The 21309-nt window shown below is 38.7% G+C and overlaps 1 protein-coding gene across 1 annotated transcript in view; it reads right to left on the bottom strand.

The window, feature by feature from the left end:
* GATB (glutamyl-tRNA amidotransferase subunit B) overlaps positions 1-11433 on the bottom strand; it is a 43865-nt gene extending 32432 nt beyond the window's left edge. Inside the window, exons 1-2 of the mRNA XM_035546999.2 lie at positions 11232-11433; positions 9206-9356 (exon numbers count right to left, since the gene is read on the bottom strand). Coding sequence (XP_035402892.1) covers positions 9206-9356; positions 11232-11416 — 336 coding nt within the window. The 5' untranslated portion in view covers positions 11417-11433. The remainder of the gene's footprint in view (positions 1-9205; positions 9357-11231) is intronic.
* Between the last annotated feature and the right edge of the window lie 9876 nt (positions 11434-21309).

Here is a 21309-nt window from a genome sequence, read left to right as displayed (position 1 = left end):
TTGGCATCCTCCCACACATACAGAAGGGGTAACTGTCTTGTAGCTATGCATGTACCGAATGTACACGGCAACAAATGAAGAGTTATCCATGTCCCAGATAAACCATTTATTTCAATAGGATCATTGGGAACCATACCCCATCCCCTTTGGCATACAATATTTTTTTTTTTTTAAAAAAAAGAACAAGCCAACATAAGTCTTGTCATTTGTTTGATCTGCAAAGAGCCTACATATTGCAACAAATGAGGTCACTAACTGCAGGACAAATTTAAAAAGAAAGCCAGCTTCAGTTTTTTTTTTTTTTTTTTTTTTTTTTTCATTTCAGTCCAGCATCTACTTCACAGCATATTTCCAGTCTTAAGATGAGCATTATGTTCTTATCCCTAAGGAAAGGTGCAAGTGTGTAGAGGAGAAAGCAGCAGACATTTTAAATAGAGATCTTAGATTAACAGAAAGAGACTCTAGCTTAAACAAAGAGAACAAAATGGCAACTGAGAAGTTGAAGCAGTATATTTTAGTTAAATATATCATTACATTTTGTAACCTTATCTTTCTGCTGTCTGATACCAAAGATATATGCTGCTATACAAAACATATTATTATTCTTAACCTTGTCTGGTGGCAAAGAACAGGGAACAGGGAACTCTGACATCTTAAGAAGTGCCCGGCTCCTAAACACATTACTTTACATGTATCCAAAGAATAACAGGGCACATTCTCTGAAAATGAAGAGCCAGTGTGAAAGCTTGTATCACAAGGCTTAGAATAGGAGGAATTATCTTCCATTGGCAATGATAATCACAAAAATTCAGCAGCAGTAGGGAGAAATTCTGACCCCTGAGGGTAAGAAAACCAGGTAGTTTAACACCAAATTCAAAGCTCTTTAAATACTGACTGACTTCTGGGTTTCTCAGTCCTTGAGACAGGGTTTGCTAAAACCCACAGAAGGAAAAATCCATTCAGACCACTATGTGGCCAAAGTGCTCAATGTTCTCTTCTCAGTGGAAAAAAACTGTTTCTGGGGTGCTAGTGAGGCAACCAATCCAGCGGCATTGCCTCAAAACAGGGATCTTGGCGTCTAAAACTCCATCATCCCTGGCTACAACTGGATAAACTTCTACCATTCAGAACTGGTTCCAGAAGCAGAAGACAGAAGAACAACACAATAGATATACAATGGTTCATGATATCCATAATCACTCTGTTTCCATGGCATTGCCATCAAGAAGTCCAGTATCTAACATCTATACCCACCCTGCTGACCGTACCATCTTCTGAGCCACATGGCTTTGTTGACCTGTCATAAGGATGCTTCCTCTGTTATGCCACCTGAAACGTAAACCACTGCCAGTGCTATCTGGTCCAGGAGAAGCTAAATACAGGAAAAGCCAGTGAAAAAAACTCACTGATTCTAGAGGTAGGGGACTGAGCAACGGCTAAAACCTAAGTTACAGAATGAGATCAAATCCAAAGGCAGCCAGAGCTTTGAGGCAGAGCTTCTCAGACCTTTTTTCCTATGCTGAGCTCTGCAAAAAAAAAAAACATTAATAAAGACTTTTAAACGTGAATAACCTCTGCTTTCTTCAACATAACTTATATTGCTTAACTTGTTTAAGAGGGAAAATTCAGAGCATTTAGTACAGAATGGAAATAGAAAGTGTTTCTAAATCACCCCACTGCCCTATTTACCCTTGCAGGTGGTTCTTGGCATGTAGGCTTGTGGAGGGCCAGCTCCCTTGTTATCAAATCCCTTGCAACAAATTCAGAACTTTGATACACATTGACTGTCATTCTCTTGCACTTCTAAATCTTGGCTATCTGCCCTCCGCTCCTTGTTGCAATCTTTAAGTACACTAAAAGCTCCCAGCCCTTCGCTGCTACTCCCTCATCCCTTCTTCCTCCGTTTGCAGTCTCCTGAAACATGCTTATTTGCTCCTCAAAAAAGGTGCCATCTTTCCCTCCAGGGTGGTTCTTCTGACCTAGATCTCTTAAGAGAGCACAACTTACAAATTGAGAGTAAAACAGAAGTCTAACACACACAAGAATACAGTAATTCAAGCAAACAATAGGTGACATACTGCAACAAGTCTTGCAAAAAGCTATTAAAAAAGCAAATTAAAATTCTTTTTTAAAAGGCAAGTTTGTTTGCTTTTGGTTAAAATTCTTGGTTAAAAGGCAAGAACAGCAGGACCAATGAAAATTAATTTCCTATAAATAACTGTCCAAGTTTGTTTTACCTAAGCAGTGAGATCAGCACTGTCTCCTCCATGATTCCCTTCACCTCTTCCCCACTTCATCAAACATGTCAAACTGAGTATGAACTGTCACAAATACCTGAATGTCGGCAGCCCAAATAAAGCTAGTAGCAGTGGGGAGAAGAGAGCAGACTCAAACGCTATTTTCCTCTTCATGCACTTGCTAATAGATTCACAAAAACCTCTACAGACCAAAATTTAGACAAATTTTGCTGAATCTGGCAGCGAAACTGCAAAACTAACATTTCTGTATGGGAAACAATGGTTGCAATAGCAAAATCTGCACATATAACTAATAAACTCCAGTGGCACAAGTTTACATATACCTTTCAAAATCAAAAATACAGCCATAACATATTTACGGTGCCAAGGTGGCTGATAGAGAGGAAAACACAGAGAAATAAATTAATTTTACCCTAAGAACCAATTACAGCCTAATTGCACCAAGATAAGTTTCAAGCAAAATACATAAGACTGAGAGTTACGCAACATTACACATGAGACAGCTAACCATGATGAGAACAAAGACCCAGTCTACAATTATCTGTCATCAAACGCTGTTGGACAGTGTTTCCTAAATACCTTTTAATGAAAAAAGTCTTCAAAGAAAAAATTGTTAATAAGAAGAACAAAGAAGCAAGATGTCAGTTTGCAAAGTTAAAATGCTAAAAAAAAATTGTAGAACCATGATTGCTACTGAAGCTCTTTCTTAATAGAGCACTGTTTTCACATGCATATGTACACTCCACTACCTTGGATTTCCTCAAAAGGAGTCACCTGGAACCAGACTGGCTGTCCGCATACTGAGAGAAAATTAAATCAAATTCTTAAGGATGCCAAAGCATATCTAGTGACTGATAAGAGAAGGAATAGAAATCTGCCTCCCCCCCAAAATCACCCACAGTTCAAAGTTAAAATAAATTCCCAGCACACAAATAAAAACTACTGCAAAAGCCTAATGTGCATTTCAGCAGCAATTTCAGACTGAATCGGGAAAGAGGGGACACTGATCTGTCTAGCTGTCATGTAATGGTCATGCTGTCCTACCATATCAGAGGTGGCAGGATAACTTCAGTAGCAGAACTATGTGAAAGAAAGGAAACAAGATACTGCAAACACCAGCTCCCCACTATGAAGTAGAAAAAAAAAATCTGTATAAAGCAAAAGGTAAAGCAATAAAAACCAACACAAAAGAAGATAAGTGAAAATACATAGATAACATCAGTGATGCATTGAAGGATCTACTGAAATAGGTGACAGCAAGATGTTATATCAACTCAACGCAGTTCTAACAGGCAAGTTTACATCAGCCAGAGGGACCTGTTAAGGATGAACAGCAAAGCCAACAAGAAGAAAAAGGAAGAGAGCTCAATAGGTAGCACAGTTTCTGAGATGTTAAGGAGACAAAGCCCTACAGGAGTTGTTAGCCTTGACAAAAAGATTAAAACACCCAGAATGAATGTTGCAACTTCTCACAAATAAACAGGACATAGCAAAAAGTAAGAGAAAATCTTACAGGGTACTCCTTCAAAGCTTGACAGAAGAGCATTGACAAACATCACCAAACACTTCGAAGCACAAGAGCAGGGGCATCTCCAGAAAAATGGTATTCATAGTTAAGTGTGAAATAATTTTGACCCGAGCAACTGCAGTAACTGAGGAGGTGTAATGCTTTTCAGACCCCAATGAAGAAGACTAGTTCCACATATAACCACCCCAGGCTGTGAGTTATCCTATGAAAGAGAAGGAAATACAATGAGGAGCACCCCTCATTCTAAGCTGGCCCTGAAAGTCACCTGAAGCAGGCCTGCTTAATCTTTCAAAGACTTCTCCTGACCAGTACAACAGTGCTGAACTGCTTAATAGCTTGAAATTACATAGGTAGGCTCTAATCCATCATGTACGCAGAAATTCAAGGGTCTATGAACTGCAAAGGCCTTCTCAGGGAGCAATCATTTGAAAGTCTGTTTCTCTCCCCCATTTTTTTTCTAAACTAAGTGGTATTTTCTTTTTACAGGCTTACAGGGACTAGGACTAACATACTTTGCAACCTGGGGCTGTGTGAACAACAAAAGGCTGTTAACCACTGATGATACAATGCATGTAGCAAACCCAAATATCATCAGGAATGAAAGGACTGCAACAGATAGGTATCATGAATTTCTAAGAAAATGTCTCCTTTTTTTCCACTTGAGTACAATTATTACAGCTTTAATGAAAGAAACAGCAAACAGTTAAATAGAACCTACACATAAGTAAATGGTTTTAAACAAGTATGCACTCAATTTTTCCTTCAGGCACTGCTACTAATTTATTTTTAGAGGAGAGTTGAAGGATACAACAATCTAAGCACATGTGGTTTCAAAGAAGAAAAGAAAATTTAGATTACAACACCTAAACCAACATGCATACAAAGATCCCAAGACTGTCTGGTTCCTCAAGAAAAGTGTGTGCAATTAAAAACGTAGTTATCAAAAGGAAAGCTAAGAAACAGGGTTTTTCAAAGCAATGTAGTACAATAAGGGAGTAAATTTATACGCATGCCAGCAGGATTGTCAAAACAGAACCGAAGTCACAAGTTGATAAAGCAGCTGCTGCAGTCACCAGATCTAACAGGCATGGGATATCAAAAAATCTAGTTTCAAGTTGTAAAGTATAAATTCTAGTCTCAATGTTTCTGTTCCAACATGTATAAGATGGTGACAAATCCACCAGGATCCATACCAACCTCCCAGTGCCTTTGAATGCAAGTGCATCAGGTAAATCCCGTATGTTAATAGCATCTAAAATTCATTATGAAGTCTGATAATCTATCACCCAAACCACCTGTAAAAACACTGGGTATCTCCCACTGACAAGGATGGATGCAATCTCAACACAGGAAGGGGAACTAAAGCATCCTCCACATCCCCAAGCTGGATATTACCACTGCCAGGTCCCTGGGCAGCTATGTCACAGCACTGCAGGGGGGGAAGACAACAGCATGATACGCATGCTCTCAGCTACCGAGCAGTGCTGCAGTCACATTCCTTAGCTTTAGAGAAGTCAGAGGTTGGACTTCAGGTTGCTAGTAACGCAATACCTGAAGGAGCACGGACTAACAGCTGCTCTAGCCCCACTTTCTTCCATGAAAAGGTGTATCGATTGCACGAATGTCACTGTACAGCTGAGAGAAGATACAGTAGGGTGCAAAGGCTTCCTTCCACAGTGGGAAAACTGAAGGGGTTTAAATTGAGGATATGAAAATCTCAGTACATCATAGCAGCAATGGGTGAGTTGCCAAGTGCTTAAGGATGTCTAATGAAACAGGGAAAATATATATATTCAGATAAAATCATGATGTTCTACAGCAGTGTTCAACACAGTCCTTACTCTACTTTTTCTAAGGTCAGATGGAATTTATCTTTTCTTCACTAGAAACAGAGCTTGATGATTACCTGTGTTTCAGAAAACTCCACCTTATAAAAAGATAAAACAGACACTGTTCACACTGTGAAGATAATAAAATTCAAATGCAAGAGAAGGTGTCAAAAATTTCAAAATACTTAAGGCTGTAGGGCTAACATTCATTCAAATCTGATTAACTTAAACCTTGGTTAGTAAATCCTAGGTTATTTCTTAGTATACCTGCATACAAAGAAACATGATCAGGTTTTCACTTTAGTCATGAAGGATACAAACACAAAATGCGCATTTTCTGGTTCTGGTGTGATTAGCAACAAAGACTAAGCACAGACAACAAAGGTTTCAGCCTTCAGTTACTAGATCTATCATCTTATTTCTTAGGCTGAGCTATAATTAACTTTTAGTCAGCCAGCTGAAGCATGAGAACAGCTGGATTCACTTTCTGTGAGGCCAGTCTCATCTTTATAAACCTTTATAAAGATTCTCAGAATTTTCAAAGAGGATTTATCAGACTGGAAGTGAAACGACATTTATGGATCCTCAGAAGAATTTTAAATCAACCTACATGTACATATAATGCATCATATGCAGCCCGGTGTAGCTTAATACTTTCTACGTAACAGGTTCTCTAAATACACCATGCTAATTTGATTGCCAAGTCCATCTACCTGGTAAACAAAACGTAACAGGTACACTTAGCACACATCATTAAATTTTGAAGGTTTGTATATTGTCCCAAAGAGAAGCAATCCTTAGAGTGATTGAGTATGATGCTATCTGGCCTAGGGGTGAGGGTTCCATCACCACAGGACATGAAAATGAAGCCTGTAGAGCAGCGTGGGATGTGCCCTCCAGTCTTACTATTTCTTAATCTACCTTCTTAATTAAAGCTTTACCATGTCATTTTTTCTGCTTCATGCCGAACAGGAGTACACCTGCATCGCTGTTCTTGCCTGTAGCTGTCTCAGAGGCACATTATGAAAGCAGCATAGTGAAATGGTCGTGACACTAACACTGTTTTTGATGGTCCTCCGAAGGCCTACTTGCAGCAGGAACATGTAATAAATTGTATGACAGTATAGGAGGAAAATATAAAGCAGAAAGATGGAGGAGGTCTAAACAGATTCCTCTAGTTTCCCCTCTACTGTGCAGAACACAGCAAAGTATCATGCCCACACTGATTAGTGACCAAGAAACGTATAACAAGTAGAAAAGTTCCCCCTAGCACCATTCTTTCTGGTCCCACTGTGAAGCAGCAAACACTAGCATGGTTGTCCATCATAGCCATATCATGGTCCCACGGTAAGTTTAAATCCCTGTGACATTGAGAACTGTCACTATACTTCTCAGTTTATAACAGTAGTTATTCTGCGCTGCAGACAGAACAACCACTGTATTTTTCAGTTCTGTTAAGACTTTGCTCCTATTTTTTAAATTTCTCATCAAAACAGAGTTGGAAGGCCAAATATTTACCTTCTAAAGAGACTTAGTAGACAATAATCTGAACGTTTGTTAAGATGTTACTTTATTTTTTTTAATAAATACTTAGAAATTTTCAAAATCTACCTTCTATCTTTCTAAATCCACTGAAATCTGTCAAATTTTACTTCCGGTACTACTGCTACATAAAAAAAACATATAGTTACTTCAAGAAAATAAGCTCAATTGTTTGCTGCCAGAACAAATAGTGTTCTGACATTAATTTGTGTGCGGCAAATACAATGCGAAAATAAAGGTATGACTACAGACTGGATTCCGTACCACATTCTAGCCTGCAAGAACTGGTATTTTGTAACATTCACTTTCAACTCTATTTTCAGCAGTACTACAGTGAGAAAAATCTTTATTTTTGTAGAAATAAAAGCACCTGGGAGAAACTAACACAGAATCACTACTTTTCAATTAACCTAACCGTCCGGCTTTCGCATCTCAGGTGCAGTTACCTTCTCTGCCAAAGCCCACGTGTATCGGTGCGTTCTCACAAAGGCCATACCAAGCCTCATTTGTAAGCACTGCGACAGAGAAAAGCAAGCCAAAAAAGCCCCAACCTGGACAAATAGAAATGTACATAAAAATGAAACTCTACCTAAATACTCATTTTTGTTCTTTCAAGAACAGATTTTCTACTTGACTGAAGACAAGCATTAGACAATTTAACAGGATTTCTGTGCATTCATAGAATGTTAAGTAGCTGCAAAACAAAAATTTGAACCCTTTTAAATTCTGTGATTATGAACTCCCTAACCTTGGTCAACCCCCAAATGAAATTAACTCATCTTCCATGTTTCAAATCTAACTGGGATTCAAGTCTAAAACCAAATGATTGCATAAGATTCCCATTCTCTCTGGAAAGTTTTCAAGATTTCCATATAGTTAGATCTGAAACTCAACCCTGAATTGGCACTGAGACCAGAGTCAAGTCCAAATTTTATCAGCATCTAACCTCTACTTTCTTAGGTTTCAATACCTTTGCGAATACAGGATGAATATATCAACTCATTTCTCTCTTTAAGGATCACACAGCACATATCAAGCCCCTAGAAATCCACCAGTAAGTTAATTCTCAATTTTATAATATCATTTAAGGCTATAGCACGGTGAAGAAAAGCTTCCAACAGATAAAAAAAATACATCTGCAATTGGAATTCAAACCTCCATTCTAACAAATATACTCAGGGAAGCACTTCTGCATAAAATAATTTGACCCCATTATAATCTCTGCATGTTTGTTGCATGAAGCAATGTAAAGTCTATTCACTACTTACTTTCGCTGTTTAGTGTTATACTTTCTTCTTTTTTTTTAAACTATTATATTAAACCTGTTAGATTTCCAGAGAATTCTACAGAAGCACTGTCATAGCCATCACAAACAATGAAGTTATAATTAAGCTGTGACTACAAAAATGTATTATGCTGTCCCTAACAAATTCTCATTGCCAAGCACTAGCTATCTATTCTGACTTATTAGCTCACAACGTTTCACACAGATTCCTTTTTTTTAATTATTTTTTAATTTTAATTATGTTGCACCAGAAATAGGAACAGTTGATACTTTCCTAAATCAGAGAGTTTCTACTAAGGAAACTAAGTAACCCTGTAGTGAGACATTCCAAATGCCAAATGACAGCTACATAAACACACATATGGCAAAGTAACATCAAATGGCCACTTGGAAATAAATCTAAGATGTTCTTCTCTCACAGGATTTTAAGTACCTCTCATATCTAAGGAATTTCCTGTGTGGCATACTAACCAAATACACCCACTCTGGCCTCAGAGAAATACCGTGATTCATTTAATATGTTGAAAAGACAGTCCTTATTTTTTTCCTTTGCAGGGGATATCAAATATCTGCAGTGATAACCAGGGAGTCAGTAGACTAAAAAGAAACAGTACTAAGCATCTCAAATTATCAAACAGACAGAAAATAGACAAATGTGTAAAAGCAGTTCTATAGTCAAATATAGAAAGAAAAGAATATTAGAAATATACCCAAAGTTGGCTGACATAAATTCTGATAAAAGTTAAGTTGAAACATAACTTACCGGTAAAGTTCCTGGTAAAGAAGCATCAAAGAAAGATACCAAAGAGTTAGGAGGTGCTGCAAACTGGACTTGGGAACCAGAGAAAAGTTTTGAGTTGGAGCTGATCTGTGCATGAATTTCCAGACCCACAACTGGTACCCATGGAGCAAGACTGAAAAGGAAAGCGGAGAAGGGAAATGTAGTTAAAGTATAGATGATGTTATCTACACAAAACTATCTATGATTCTACATTAAAAACATAAACATCTAAAAATACAAGAATTAAAACCTCTTAATTATTTGTCAAAAACTAAATTGCAATTGTAAAAATTTGCAAGTGGTATCGCAAATCCATCTACAGTGTGACGGCAAAGGTTGTGTTGCAATATTGGAGACAGGGCACTAACTGAATATATAAAGACAGGACTGTATGGCAAAGTGTCTTGACTATAAGCTGGAGAGAATGCTGTAAGAAAGAAAATGTAATGCTCTGAAACTTTTAACTTTGCCTTAGATGAGAAATCTTACAGAAATTAATGAGGCAAACTTGCATGCTGAATGAACCCTAATTTGGTACCCCATGAAAATCACAAAATCGTCATAAATATCAATTACTTCTCATGTAGTTTGATAAATCTCCAGCAGACAGGTGGCATAATAAATTATGTATTCTTTGTCAGACAGTCACTTGCATGCTGGGAAAGGTGGCTCTCCAGAGCAGTGTTAGTAGCATATTAGCATAAACATTAGTAATGTGGTAATTGAGAAATCACAATTTCAACTCGAGAGCTACTGCTCTCTGAACATACTCCATAGAATAAAGCTTCTCTATATCATGTGAAAAGTAATTGCAATTCTCACATCCATAACCTTTATATGGACAAGGGAAAAGGGTCACCTTTACAGTATGAATTGCTTGACAGTTTCTGTAAGTAATTATCTGGCCTTGTACAAATGAAGTGGCACAAATAATATTTCAGTGATGAAATCACATTTCTGTGGCAAGAGACTTCAGCAATATAAGTACCCAGATAGCTATAGCAGATAAGCGAGCTATGGAAAAACATTAAACAAATATATCAAGTATAGTGTTCCTTCCAAAGCTGAACATAATACACTGCCAAGATTTTAGTTCTCTGTCCTCCAACAGCTGAGGACATCCCTACAAACACAAAATTAGAGATGCAGATACCACTTATATTGCTGCTTTAGGAAGAAGTATTGTCCTAAAGGATTAAGGTTCAGATGTTTAAAGCATCCAATACATTTTTTCTTTACTGGAACATTTTCTTCGGTGTTTTCCTCTACTCGTAGAAAATATTTCATCTGAGGGGAAAAATTGGTGTGTTTTTTTTTTTTTCTTTCTTCCCAGGACAACTTATCTCAGTGTTTCCTGTTTCTTTGGATATGTATCCCCATCACATCATGACTCCACTCCCTCAGTGTGTTTGCTCACACTCAGATAAAAAGATCCATACATCAAGCAGTCCTGAAGTCCTACTCGCAATACTGCTGAGAAACCCTGAGTTTCTTCCTGTGTTTGCTCAAGGTTTACATTTATCTATGCCTCCAAATAATCAATCCAAAGCAGCATGCTTCTGCTAGCAGCTACATAATTTCATCTAGGTGATCAGTCGCGCAGAGAAGCCTGAATTTTGACAGAGAACATGAAAGCTTGTATATGCCACAACTTTCAGTCGCAGCAGAAGGAAACCATTCAGTCCCAGGCAGCACTGTCAAAATTTCGCGTTTCTCCACCAGAAACGAGAGCTTCCTTGGGACCCGATGGAAACGTGCGCAGCGTTTGCTGCTTGAACCCCTACCACATGAACGCCAAGCTCTCTATTTGCCTGTGTGCTAACCAGATCAGAGACAAACGTGTCTCTGTGACAGTCTGTGTGTTTTTAAGCTCGATCAGTACGTGCTGTCAGCTAGGAGGCGGCTGTGGCTGCCTCACAACACTGACAGGAGGGTATTTAGACGGGCCGCCCTGAGGGCCCCGCCGCCCGCCCCCCGAGCTCGGCCCGACGCCGTCCCGGCACCGTACCCGCTCTTCCCCGCCAGCACCGCCCCACCTCCGGCGTTACGGGCGACGACCCGCGGGGGGCGGCGGGCGGGGACGGCGACGGCGACAGGGACAAGGGCAGGGACGGGGACGGAGACCAGTCCCCCCAGTCCGCGCCGCCACGCCCGGCGCCAACCCCCACCGCAACCCAGCGCCACCGCCGCCATTTTGCCTCGCCAAAGGCTCGGAGGCTTTCCCGCAGCGCCTCCTGGGAAATGTAGTCCGGCGAGCGCAGTGGCTGCTCGGAGTGGCGGGCGGGGGAACTACAACTCCCAGCAGCCCCCGCGCCTCGGCTCCGCCTGAGGGGGCGGTAATGGCGGGCGGCGGTCTCGGCGAGGCGAGGCGCTGTGTGCTCCGTCAGCCCCTCAGTGTAGGGGAGCCGCGAAGGCCTCGCTACAGCACAGCTGGGGAGGGGGAGCCCCACGCTGCGCACCCATGCCCTGACACGCTGATTTAAAAAAAAAAAAAAAAGATGCTTTATAGTTGATGTTTCCCAAATCATGGGCATCAGACATCACCTGCGTTTGCCTAGCTTGTTTTCTGTCCCTAATACGATACCCTTCAGTTGCAATCCTGGACCTTAGCTGTGTATGTAGAGCAGTGATGTCCAGTCCCTGGAGGGCCCGAGAATGTTATTGCTGTACAAATACATGGTAACAAGGATCACTGCCCAGAGAATAGGCAAGTATCTTAGATGCTGTTATGCAGCTACATCAAACAGACAATAGGATTAACAACCTTCTGTCCTAAACCACAGGCCTGTGGAGCTTAAATGGGAATGTACATTAGCTGTTGCTTATGTCATGTTTGCTGTATGTCAGATACTGATAATAGAAGCTAATCGGTCACAAACGTGTGAGTAAGACTGATTCCTTCCAGCAGAGGACAGTGGTGCACATAAGCACTTGACAGTGTCTTACTGCCTTTATGCCCTTTACTCTCAAATGTGAGATGATGAGGAGTTTAAAATAATGTGGAAGATAATTCATTCAACTAAGAATGCTCAAAAACATCTGTCCCACAGTACCAATTCTCTAATATATTTGTATTTTAAATGAGTCAAATTATCAGCTCTTCTCTAAGAAGAATCAGTTGAGAGAAACCGTCAGCAGACACCGATCTACAGTTATTTGCACCATCTAGTTTAGGGATATCAGTTTGTTATTTTTCTTTGCTTGAAGAAAGTTCCTTCTGTTATGCTCAAAGCGTGACCAAGACAAAATTCCTTTGCAGTAAAGAACTGGCCACAGGTGGTCTTGGATACTTTGTGAAGAGTGGAAGAACACTGGTGTGTCCTGTTTCCTCCTATCCTATCATGGAGTTCCCTGCATATGAGTTACCCTAATATAACCCCTGTATAGCAGTCTTTAAGCCAATGGAATGGGTAAGATTTCTTGATAATTTTGATATGAGGAAAACCCTGTGGTTTTTTCTACATAGCTCTACACCTATGCAATGTAATGTGAAAACTATTTAATATTGAAACTTTAGTATATTATTGTTATTCCTATAACAGATTCGTTCATTTACCAATTTTCTTCCATGAGCACTGTATTTAATTATTATTTGATACTTTGAAGGGATTGGCAGATTGTTTCAACCCAGCTATGAGGATGGGTTCTGAGTTTAACTCTAAAATGTTTTTACTGGTGTACTAATGGTAAGTTTGGGATTATTTTACTTTCTTTTAAGCCTGTTATCCTGAAGTTTTCATAATAATCATATAATCATATTTTCATAATAATAATGTAGAAGTTTTCATAAATAATCACTAAGAAGTTAAAACCTTATGAATATTAAAATCATGTTACTTAAAGCCTTACTCTGCCTCGGTTGCACAGACTTCTGCCCTTTGTACATATTATTTAGAAAGCAATAGAAAATACAGATGGGTTGAAATGTCCTTTCTACATCCAAAACTATTCCCCTGGAACTTTTAGCTATATGGGTGTTGTCTTATGTAGAGAGGAAGATTGGAAAGTGTCATTGTTTATGATTTAAATTGCCTCCATGCTATTTTAATACCCTTTCTAGAAAAAATCCCATTAAAAAACCCTCTTTCTTTGAGGCCTCATGCCAGTGACCAAGAAGATAATAAATGAAAGCTCACACATCCATATACAGGAAGCTGATCAATCACAGACAAGCAGGGAATAATTGCCTTTCCCAGCAGCTTACTCAGAGTTAGGAAAAGCTACAGATTTGTTCCTTATGTACCCTGTGCAGCAGCCTCTACTTTGCAGTGTGTTTATACATCATGCTGTGGCTTGGAATAGGAAACTGTCTTCAGCACTGCATAAAGATTGGTATGATGATAGTTCAGTACTGACTATGTAGACTTCTGTCTTAGAGAGGGTATATCCAGAGGACACTTTGCTCTGACTCTGATTTTCTTACTACTTCAGGAATTTAACCAATGTCTGAGAGGAAAGTGTAATTTTTTAGAGGACAAAAGCCCAACAGCTTATCGTTTAAGCCATAAACATGCAGTCTGTCCCACTTATTTGAAAGAAGATCCCTCTGAATTTCAGTTTATAAGGTCTGAACTCTAAATGCTGCTTTCTTGCAAGCCACGTTTAGTATGCATGCTTAGTCTTTTTGCAGGCTGTAAGATATCCTTTTGGAATAGCAGGGAATGGGGTATTCAGTGTGGGGTGTTTGTTAGATACTTCACAGGCTGCCTGCAGCGTCGTATTTCAGCATATGAAATAAGGAACAAGCAGGAACCCCAGTTAGATTTTGAAGTAGAGGGTGCGCCTTTTTGCAGAGTAGAGCTGTAGCCTTATCAAATAAGCAGATGTTGTTTGACAGAGGACAGTGATGAAGAGGGTTGTTAAGTTTAGAAGCAAACTGTGGTAAGGGATGTTTTCAAGCTTTTAGGCTCCTAATGTCACCTGTGTACCTTGAAACCCTTTTGTTTATTCTACAGGTATAAAGAGAGAAATTTTCTTCTTTTTCTGCAACTTTTAACTAATAAGAGCAATGATTTTCCGTTAGGACTATTGGTTCAGTTTGTCAGTCTACCAATAGTGAGAAATGATAATTAAAACAAAACAACACCACCTCCCCTTGTAGTTGAGAAAAGGGTATTTCTCTTGAACTCAGGAGACAGTATTAAAGGAGCTAATACAGTTTGCTCATATGATCTGCTGAACATGTCCATGTATGCATGCATTACATGATAGATAGGGTGATACACGGGGCCTTGTATCGAAGTATGTTAATGTAAAAATGGTATCAATTTTTATTGGCAAACAGGTAGTGCCATTGTATTTCATAAAAGCATTATTGCTTGGAATTTAAGGGCCAGACATAGCTCGAAGAAAAATCACAAGAAAAATTTACACGTTTCTGTTAAACAATAATGGAAGTTGAAAGTAACGTGCAGATACTAACAGTTATGTAGAAGGTGATTTCATTGTTCCTCAGAGGCTGCATGACAGGATAGAACCTGTATCTTTGGTTCAGTGATGAGAACCTCTTACACTATGGCTCTCCTGAACTGATTTTCTCATTTTTTGTCTTGCCTGGCAGTGCTGCAGCGAGCAAGTGGCTGCACCTGTGGTTTGAATCAGGTGTTGGCAGTCTGGTAACTAGTGCTTTGGTACATTGTATGCGGTTTGGTTCAGGGCACTGAATTGGAAGCAGAGTGGCTATTGGGCTTATTGTGCTTGGGGACCCTTGCAATCCATTCTTCAAAGGCAGCATTTGTTTGAGAGGCTTCAATGCTACTGATCGTCTTATGGTGAGTACTATTGCAAATCCTGCCGTCTAATCAAATTGTTTTTGCAATGTGAAATTCAGTTATTGCAGGTGTAACAGATTTTTTTCCCCAGTATATTTTTACCGTATTGGTGTTGATTTTTGACAAAGATTTTAAAGCTTGGTTATGAGCCTATGGTACTTTTGGTATGATTTCCAGCATTCAGGGTTTCATTTCATCTAGGTGGAAATTTGTATAATTTACTGCAAGGGCGATCACTCCTTTTGGTTTGGACACATTATAAAATACAATGTTTTCTAAGTGTTTTAAGTTGTAATATAGTAGTTATATTAAGCTTATGTTTAGATACAATTCAGTTTATAGGGAACATGTTTTGTTGCTGGTAGTGCTTTGTCGTTGTGTTTTTTTTTTTTTAATAGTGTGTTTTTCAAGTAATGGGAACTATATTTGGAAACAACAGAGTCTAGGCTAAAGAGTCCAAATTAAATAAAAGTTCATAAAGTTATCACGTGGCTCTCATGTATATATTGCCTGATGGAGCACACAGAAGAAAACGATAATATTTCAGTTGATTTTCAGCTGACTTGTATGTTCTTTAATTGTATTGGCACCGATGTGAAAGTCCTTTAAAAATGTCTTCTGAGGCTGTGTTTTCACTTTGGCCTTGTTCTTTACTGCGTGCTTTCTCTCTACTTCATTTAGAAGCGAGACTAACTTATCCGTGTGTTTAAGTGCTTTTTTTGGCATAGCATTTTTTGTGTATTCTGTCTTTTTCCCCCGTGTGCATTTTCCAATGAAATTTCAAGGAACTGTTATGCCTGAGGCCTGTTACTTCCTAAATTAAGAGCAACAACTCTTGTTTCAGACTATCTGTGACTTTATACGTAAGGTCAGAGAGATAATATTTCAGTAGCGTATGGTTTCACATAACTAGTACTAGATCAAGAACTTTCTCTCTTAACCCCAGGATAAGGGAAGGAATTAAGTACTGTTGTATAAAGCACAGGACTAAATCCTAATCTGCTGTTTCTGAAGGTAGCATGATGTAGCCGCTAGTCAGAAGTATTTAGTTTTAGACAAAGTATACCTTCCAAAATGCACTTGAGATATAGATTGTCTGTTCTGGTATCCTTTTAAATTATTTTTGGCTTCAATTTCAGGGACTCATTTATAACATTCCAGCTGACAGCCTCACCCCAGGAAAAAATAGACACAAAGATCTATGTTAAGTTTGCTAAAGAGCAAAAATTTCAGTTGAACAGTCAAATCAGGAGTATGTATCTAAGTGTTTTCACTGACTAAGAGAAGGCATTAATAATCAACAAAACCTTCAATTACTAGTGACTTTTTCTATCACGAAAAAAAGTGAAGGAACTGTTTGAAAGAGTTGTCAAGCAACATAATGCTTGCAGTAAGCCAATTATAATAATGACTTTAGTCTAAAATTAATTTTTTAATCAAAACCAGTTTAAAGGTGGTCTCAATTGTTGAATCCTGTTAAGGCTCTGTTTTCAGAGAGGGATTTTCTTTAAAATGTGGGATTATTTATAAGTTGAATATATTTTAGAAGAAAATGATATTCCACAGCCTTAGCACAGTGCTTTGAGTGACTGCCTTTGGTGTTGTTAGCGGTAAGAACTGCTTTTATTGCCTGAAGCAATAAGGATGTGAATTAAAACTGTTCTCTAGATAGAACTTTGATTAATTTCTTCTATGCTTTTAGTGCAGTACTGTACATGAAGGGGAAGGAGTGAAAATATTGCAGGTAGATACTCAAAAGCTTTGAATAAAGTTCCACGTCCTCACGTGAGGCAGCCCTTGGCTCACCTTGTTTTCATGCGATAACACAGACAACGGTTTTGCTTGTTTAGAGTTGATTTTTAAGAAGTGGTTTATTCACTTATTTTCAAGACTTTCTATATTCCTATACATTGCCTTTGACTGTTTACGGCTGTGTGTTGTCATGCATCACCCAAGTGGGCTCAAAGAACCCAGGCTGAAAGCCCTCATCCTGCAAGACATAATGTCTTTACACTTTGATGTAAATAAATTTTTACTTCTATAGTTGCATCGCTGTCCTGAGTTCCACACAAAGCCTGTAGCATTTGAAACAATCACATTTATCTTCTGCTTTCTTGGTAAGTGACAAGAATGTTGACTATTTTTCATTATTATTTTCTCCATCTGTATTGTATTTTGGCCATACCTTTGTGCTTGGTAACTTTTCTGATACTGAATTAAAAAAACGTAAGCGTTTCTTCCTCTTGTGAGTGAAAAGCGAATGCCAGTGCCCTTCCTTGAAATTATTCATCCATTTCACTATTTGAATAATACTTATTCCTGTACAAACTTCCAGTGTTCCATACTGAAGTGATGAGTGAAATATAGAAGAAATGAAGTACCACTATGTAGCAGATTAAGTGGAGAGACACCCCCCCCCCCTTTTTTTTTTTCATCTCCATTTCCCAAGACTCAAAGGCTGATTGCTTATTAATCCTGGTCATGATTTCTTCATGGACCTGGTACAGATAGTCTTATTCACAGGCATTAATTGAGAGCTTGTAATCAGCGTCACATTGTGACGACATGGAGAAATGAGTCCCTTTGGGTACAAAAGAGGGCAGAACACACAGAAGCAGCTCAAACTTGCTTCCCATTCTGTTACTTACATATCTAGTGTCCTAACAGAAAGGACTGCTACCGAAGTTGAATCAAATATTTAATCCTGTGTTGTTTGTTCTGTCCATGGGGCACCATCAGTTCCTGCTGACTGGTTTGAACTGCTGTTCACCAGTATCAGATCTATTTCACACAGACTGCAGACTGATCAAAAGATGGGGACAACCAGAATCTTTTTTTTAATATCATTTTGAACTAGGGACCTGGCTGCCAATGGGATACTTTGGCCCACAATGAATACTCTCAAGATGGTGTTTTATACAGATTGCGTTGAAGTGGGCCTGTCTTTCGGTTTATTCTTTAGAAAAATTATGAATAATTGTTCAGTCTTGTATCCAACAGCTGTATTAAAGCAATATATCCGTATAAAATATATGGATAATAGAATGCTTCTTCTACTGTTGTTTTAAAGGTATGGTGAAGAATTAAGTGCTGCTGTTGTCATCTTCCCCCCCAGTCATCTCAGATTTGCCCTTAAACTTCCAATTACAGAAGTGAAATTCTCTCTGTAGAAACTTTTATTAACCTATCAGTCAGTAACTGCTGTGGGACTGAGGTGCTTTAGCTTCAGAAACTGATTAATAAATTGCAGTCTGAAGCCAGAATGTAAGAGATGCTGTGTGCTTTGCACATATTGCATCAATGGCTCATTAAGCTTTAATAAATTGGATAATCTTTGAAGTTTGTATTTCTTCCTTGCCTTGTCCAGTATAGCGGTGTGTGCAAGGAATTCAGTACAAACCAGCAGCAGCACAGTATAGCCTGACTGTGTCAGAAGGCTGCTTCCATAGACCTTGTTAAAACAAAAACTCTAAGGGAATTCAGCAAGAGTTTGCAATGAGCAAAGTGTTTGGGATTGATCCCAAAACTTTTGTGAAAGCAAACCCGAAAGAGTTAGCATGTGTTAGACAATTGAGATAATGTCTTTGCCTAAGGTACTTTAGAGACCAGCCTTTCTAGCTTTGCCATATGCCCTTCTTCTTCTCAAAGTATCGGCATTTATAGGATGGTAGCAGGGCTTTCTGTCTATAAAGTAGTCTGAAATAGTATTTCCTTTTTTCCTTTTTCCAATGCTCACAGTAGTGGCCTTAGCAGCTGTAATAGCATGTGCATGCATTGCTGACTTTTGTTCTAACGATACCTTTGATCTCTTCTTTTTCTGCTACCATACACATTAAAGCAACGCAAGTGATTCCATCAGGGCAGTATCACTGTGAGGAGAAGTGATATTCCGTGTCACTAGACAATTCGTGCGTTGTGTTGAATGTACAGAAGGAGGCCAGGAGTGCAGTGGTAACCATGTATTGGAAGGCTATGTGATATATCTGGCCTCAACAGCACACTTTGGATTGCTGCTTGCTATGTTACTGAGGTGGAAATTTAGTGAGATACTAGTTTGAATATACAACTGACTTTTCCATGGATGAAAGAAATGCACATATGTATCAAGAGATTTTCTTTTTCCACTTATGATCTCTGTCTCATGGTACTAGACGGGAAGTATCTAATTTGGGGAGCATTTTATTACCACTATATGAGTCACGCAAAATTTACTGTTTCTTCTAGGTCCCAAGACTGAGAGATTTAACCTCTTCTTGGAATCTGCTTTCCCAAAACATGTCTCTTGTCTTCTTACAATGTTCTGAAATGCCCAATTAAGCATTAACAGGGGAAAAAATATTTTGTTTTAATTTGTCCATTTGTTCATGTGTTGTTTTTTTTGGTGGCCATCTTTAGTGATTGCCAGCCACAAAGGACAGGAGCAGCGCAACAAGATGTGCTCTGAGATATGGACATATTATTTAGGTACTTAGTGTTAGATAATGCAAAGCAGCTTATTCCCTCGATGTATAGGGGGTAATCTACCTTCCATGGTAGTTACCATGTGAATTCTAATGTCTTGTAATTACAGCCTTGCTTCCCTAGTTTGTGATCATATTTACATATGTGATCATATTTCTTTCTCAATCACTGAATGTCTCCAAGTTTTAATAGTTGCTTGCTTCCTTTGTATAAAATAGAAAATGGATTTTTAATTTAAACAAAGCCATATGTTTAGTCAGGAAGATTTTACTCTAACTTGAGAAGGAAGAAGGAGAAAACTTTATTGGAAAAATACAGGCAGTCTATCTGCTAACCTCTTCTGGACTGAACACAATATGAATTTTTGTCTCTTTGGACCAAAATGTGCTTGAGAGATTTGAAAATGCATGGTAGTAGCATAGTAAGTAAACAGAACATTGCAAATGTATCTTCAAAGGCCAAGGAATAGCTTAAATACTATTTGAAATTGTGGTTGATATAAAAGATTTCCAGTTGGATCTTGTATAGAGTAATTACTTTTGACAAGTTAATTTTGCAAGTGTCCAATTAAGCTATTCATTCATAGCTTCTCTTCACAAAGAGGCTGTATTCACTTAGATGTGAATTTCTACTGTGCGCCCAAGAACTGATCCAAATCTGCACAATATGAATTCATTTAAAGGGCAGCTCTTCATTTTGAGAGTTTGAAAACCTAACTCTGGATCACAAGACTGGCTTAAAATATTTTATTTTGTGGGTTTGTTTTTAGTAGTAGTAAGTGTTAATTTCTTAATTACTTGGCTTCTATTCAGTCTCTTTAAAGCCATTGAGATTCATATTCTCAGTCCTTCTTTAAATTCACTTTAATTAACAATATGAAATCAAATTTTAGGGGTCTGCTTTCTCAAGAAGCCCCCAAACTCCCAAAGCTGTGACTTTAAATGGAATAAATCAATATCAAAATATGTGTTAGAATTAGAAAAGACAGAACTACTAACTTTGTAGAAATGTTAAAGTAAATAATTATGGAGTGTCCTATCTTTGAGACTGCAGGACGGCACCTGGTATTTTCAGTTGATAATGGAAACTGTTGATTCACTGCTGTTGATAGAAGTGGAAATAAACCAATACAAGAGCATACTGTGATTATTCAAAAGGTTCAAGGCTACCTGTAACCTGCCACAATCAATCAGGTGGTTGGTTTTTAGGAGTGAACTAATTATATGCATTAAAGATAGACTTTGGCCTCTAGAAGCTTTAAAAAAATAAATATAAATTAAGTATCCAGTGCTTATCCTCTGAGTGAGCAGTGCAGGATTAGGGAACTGCCATGCAATTAATCAGGCTAGTGATTATACCAGGCTGAAAACTCAGGGGACCAAATTTATTAGGCCCCAGGCAGGTAATTTACATGATCTGCCCTGGTATTAGTGAGGTGAATTCAACAAGATGTATGATAGTGCTGGTAGTTAGTGTTTCACCTTAGTCATCTGTCCTGTTTTTTCGCTTGCACAGAAAGGTCTCTATTGGTAATGGACCAGGTCAAACCATAACTGAACCTTTATGGTTCTTTGCTGCTGACACAGAAGTTTGTAGGTTGCTGTTCTAAATCCCTGTGAGGGGGAGAGAAGCATGTTCAGCACAGACATGGCAGAAAACCTGGACTAACTTTTCTGGACTTTTTTTTTTTTTTATTTCTTGCATTACTACCTTCAGAGAGACACTGAATGCCACCCTCTCACCCCCCAGTTAAGTGTATGAGCGTGCTCACAGACTGGGTACCTACGTGGCTGTTTACAGTTGAGACTTAAGTACTTGAATTCTCTAAATTCCTTTGTCTGTTTTGAAACTTAA

Source organism: Cygnus atratus, chromosome 4, assembly GCF_013377495.2.
Source record: "Cygnus atratus isolate AKBS03 ecotype Queensland, Australia chromosome 4, CAtr_DNAZoo_HiC_assembly, whole genome shotgun sequence".
NCBI lineage: Eukaryota > Metazoa > Chordata > Aves > Anseriformes > Anatidae > Cygnus > Cygnus atratus.
Note: the sequence above shows the minus strand (reverse complement) of the source record. Positions and strands in the feature narration are given on the sequence as shown.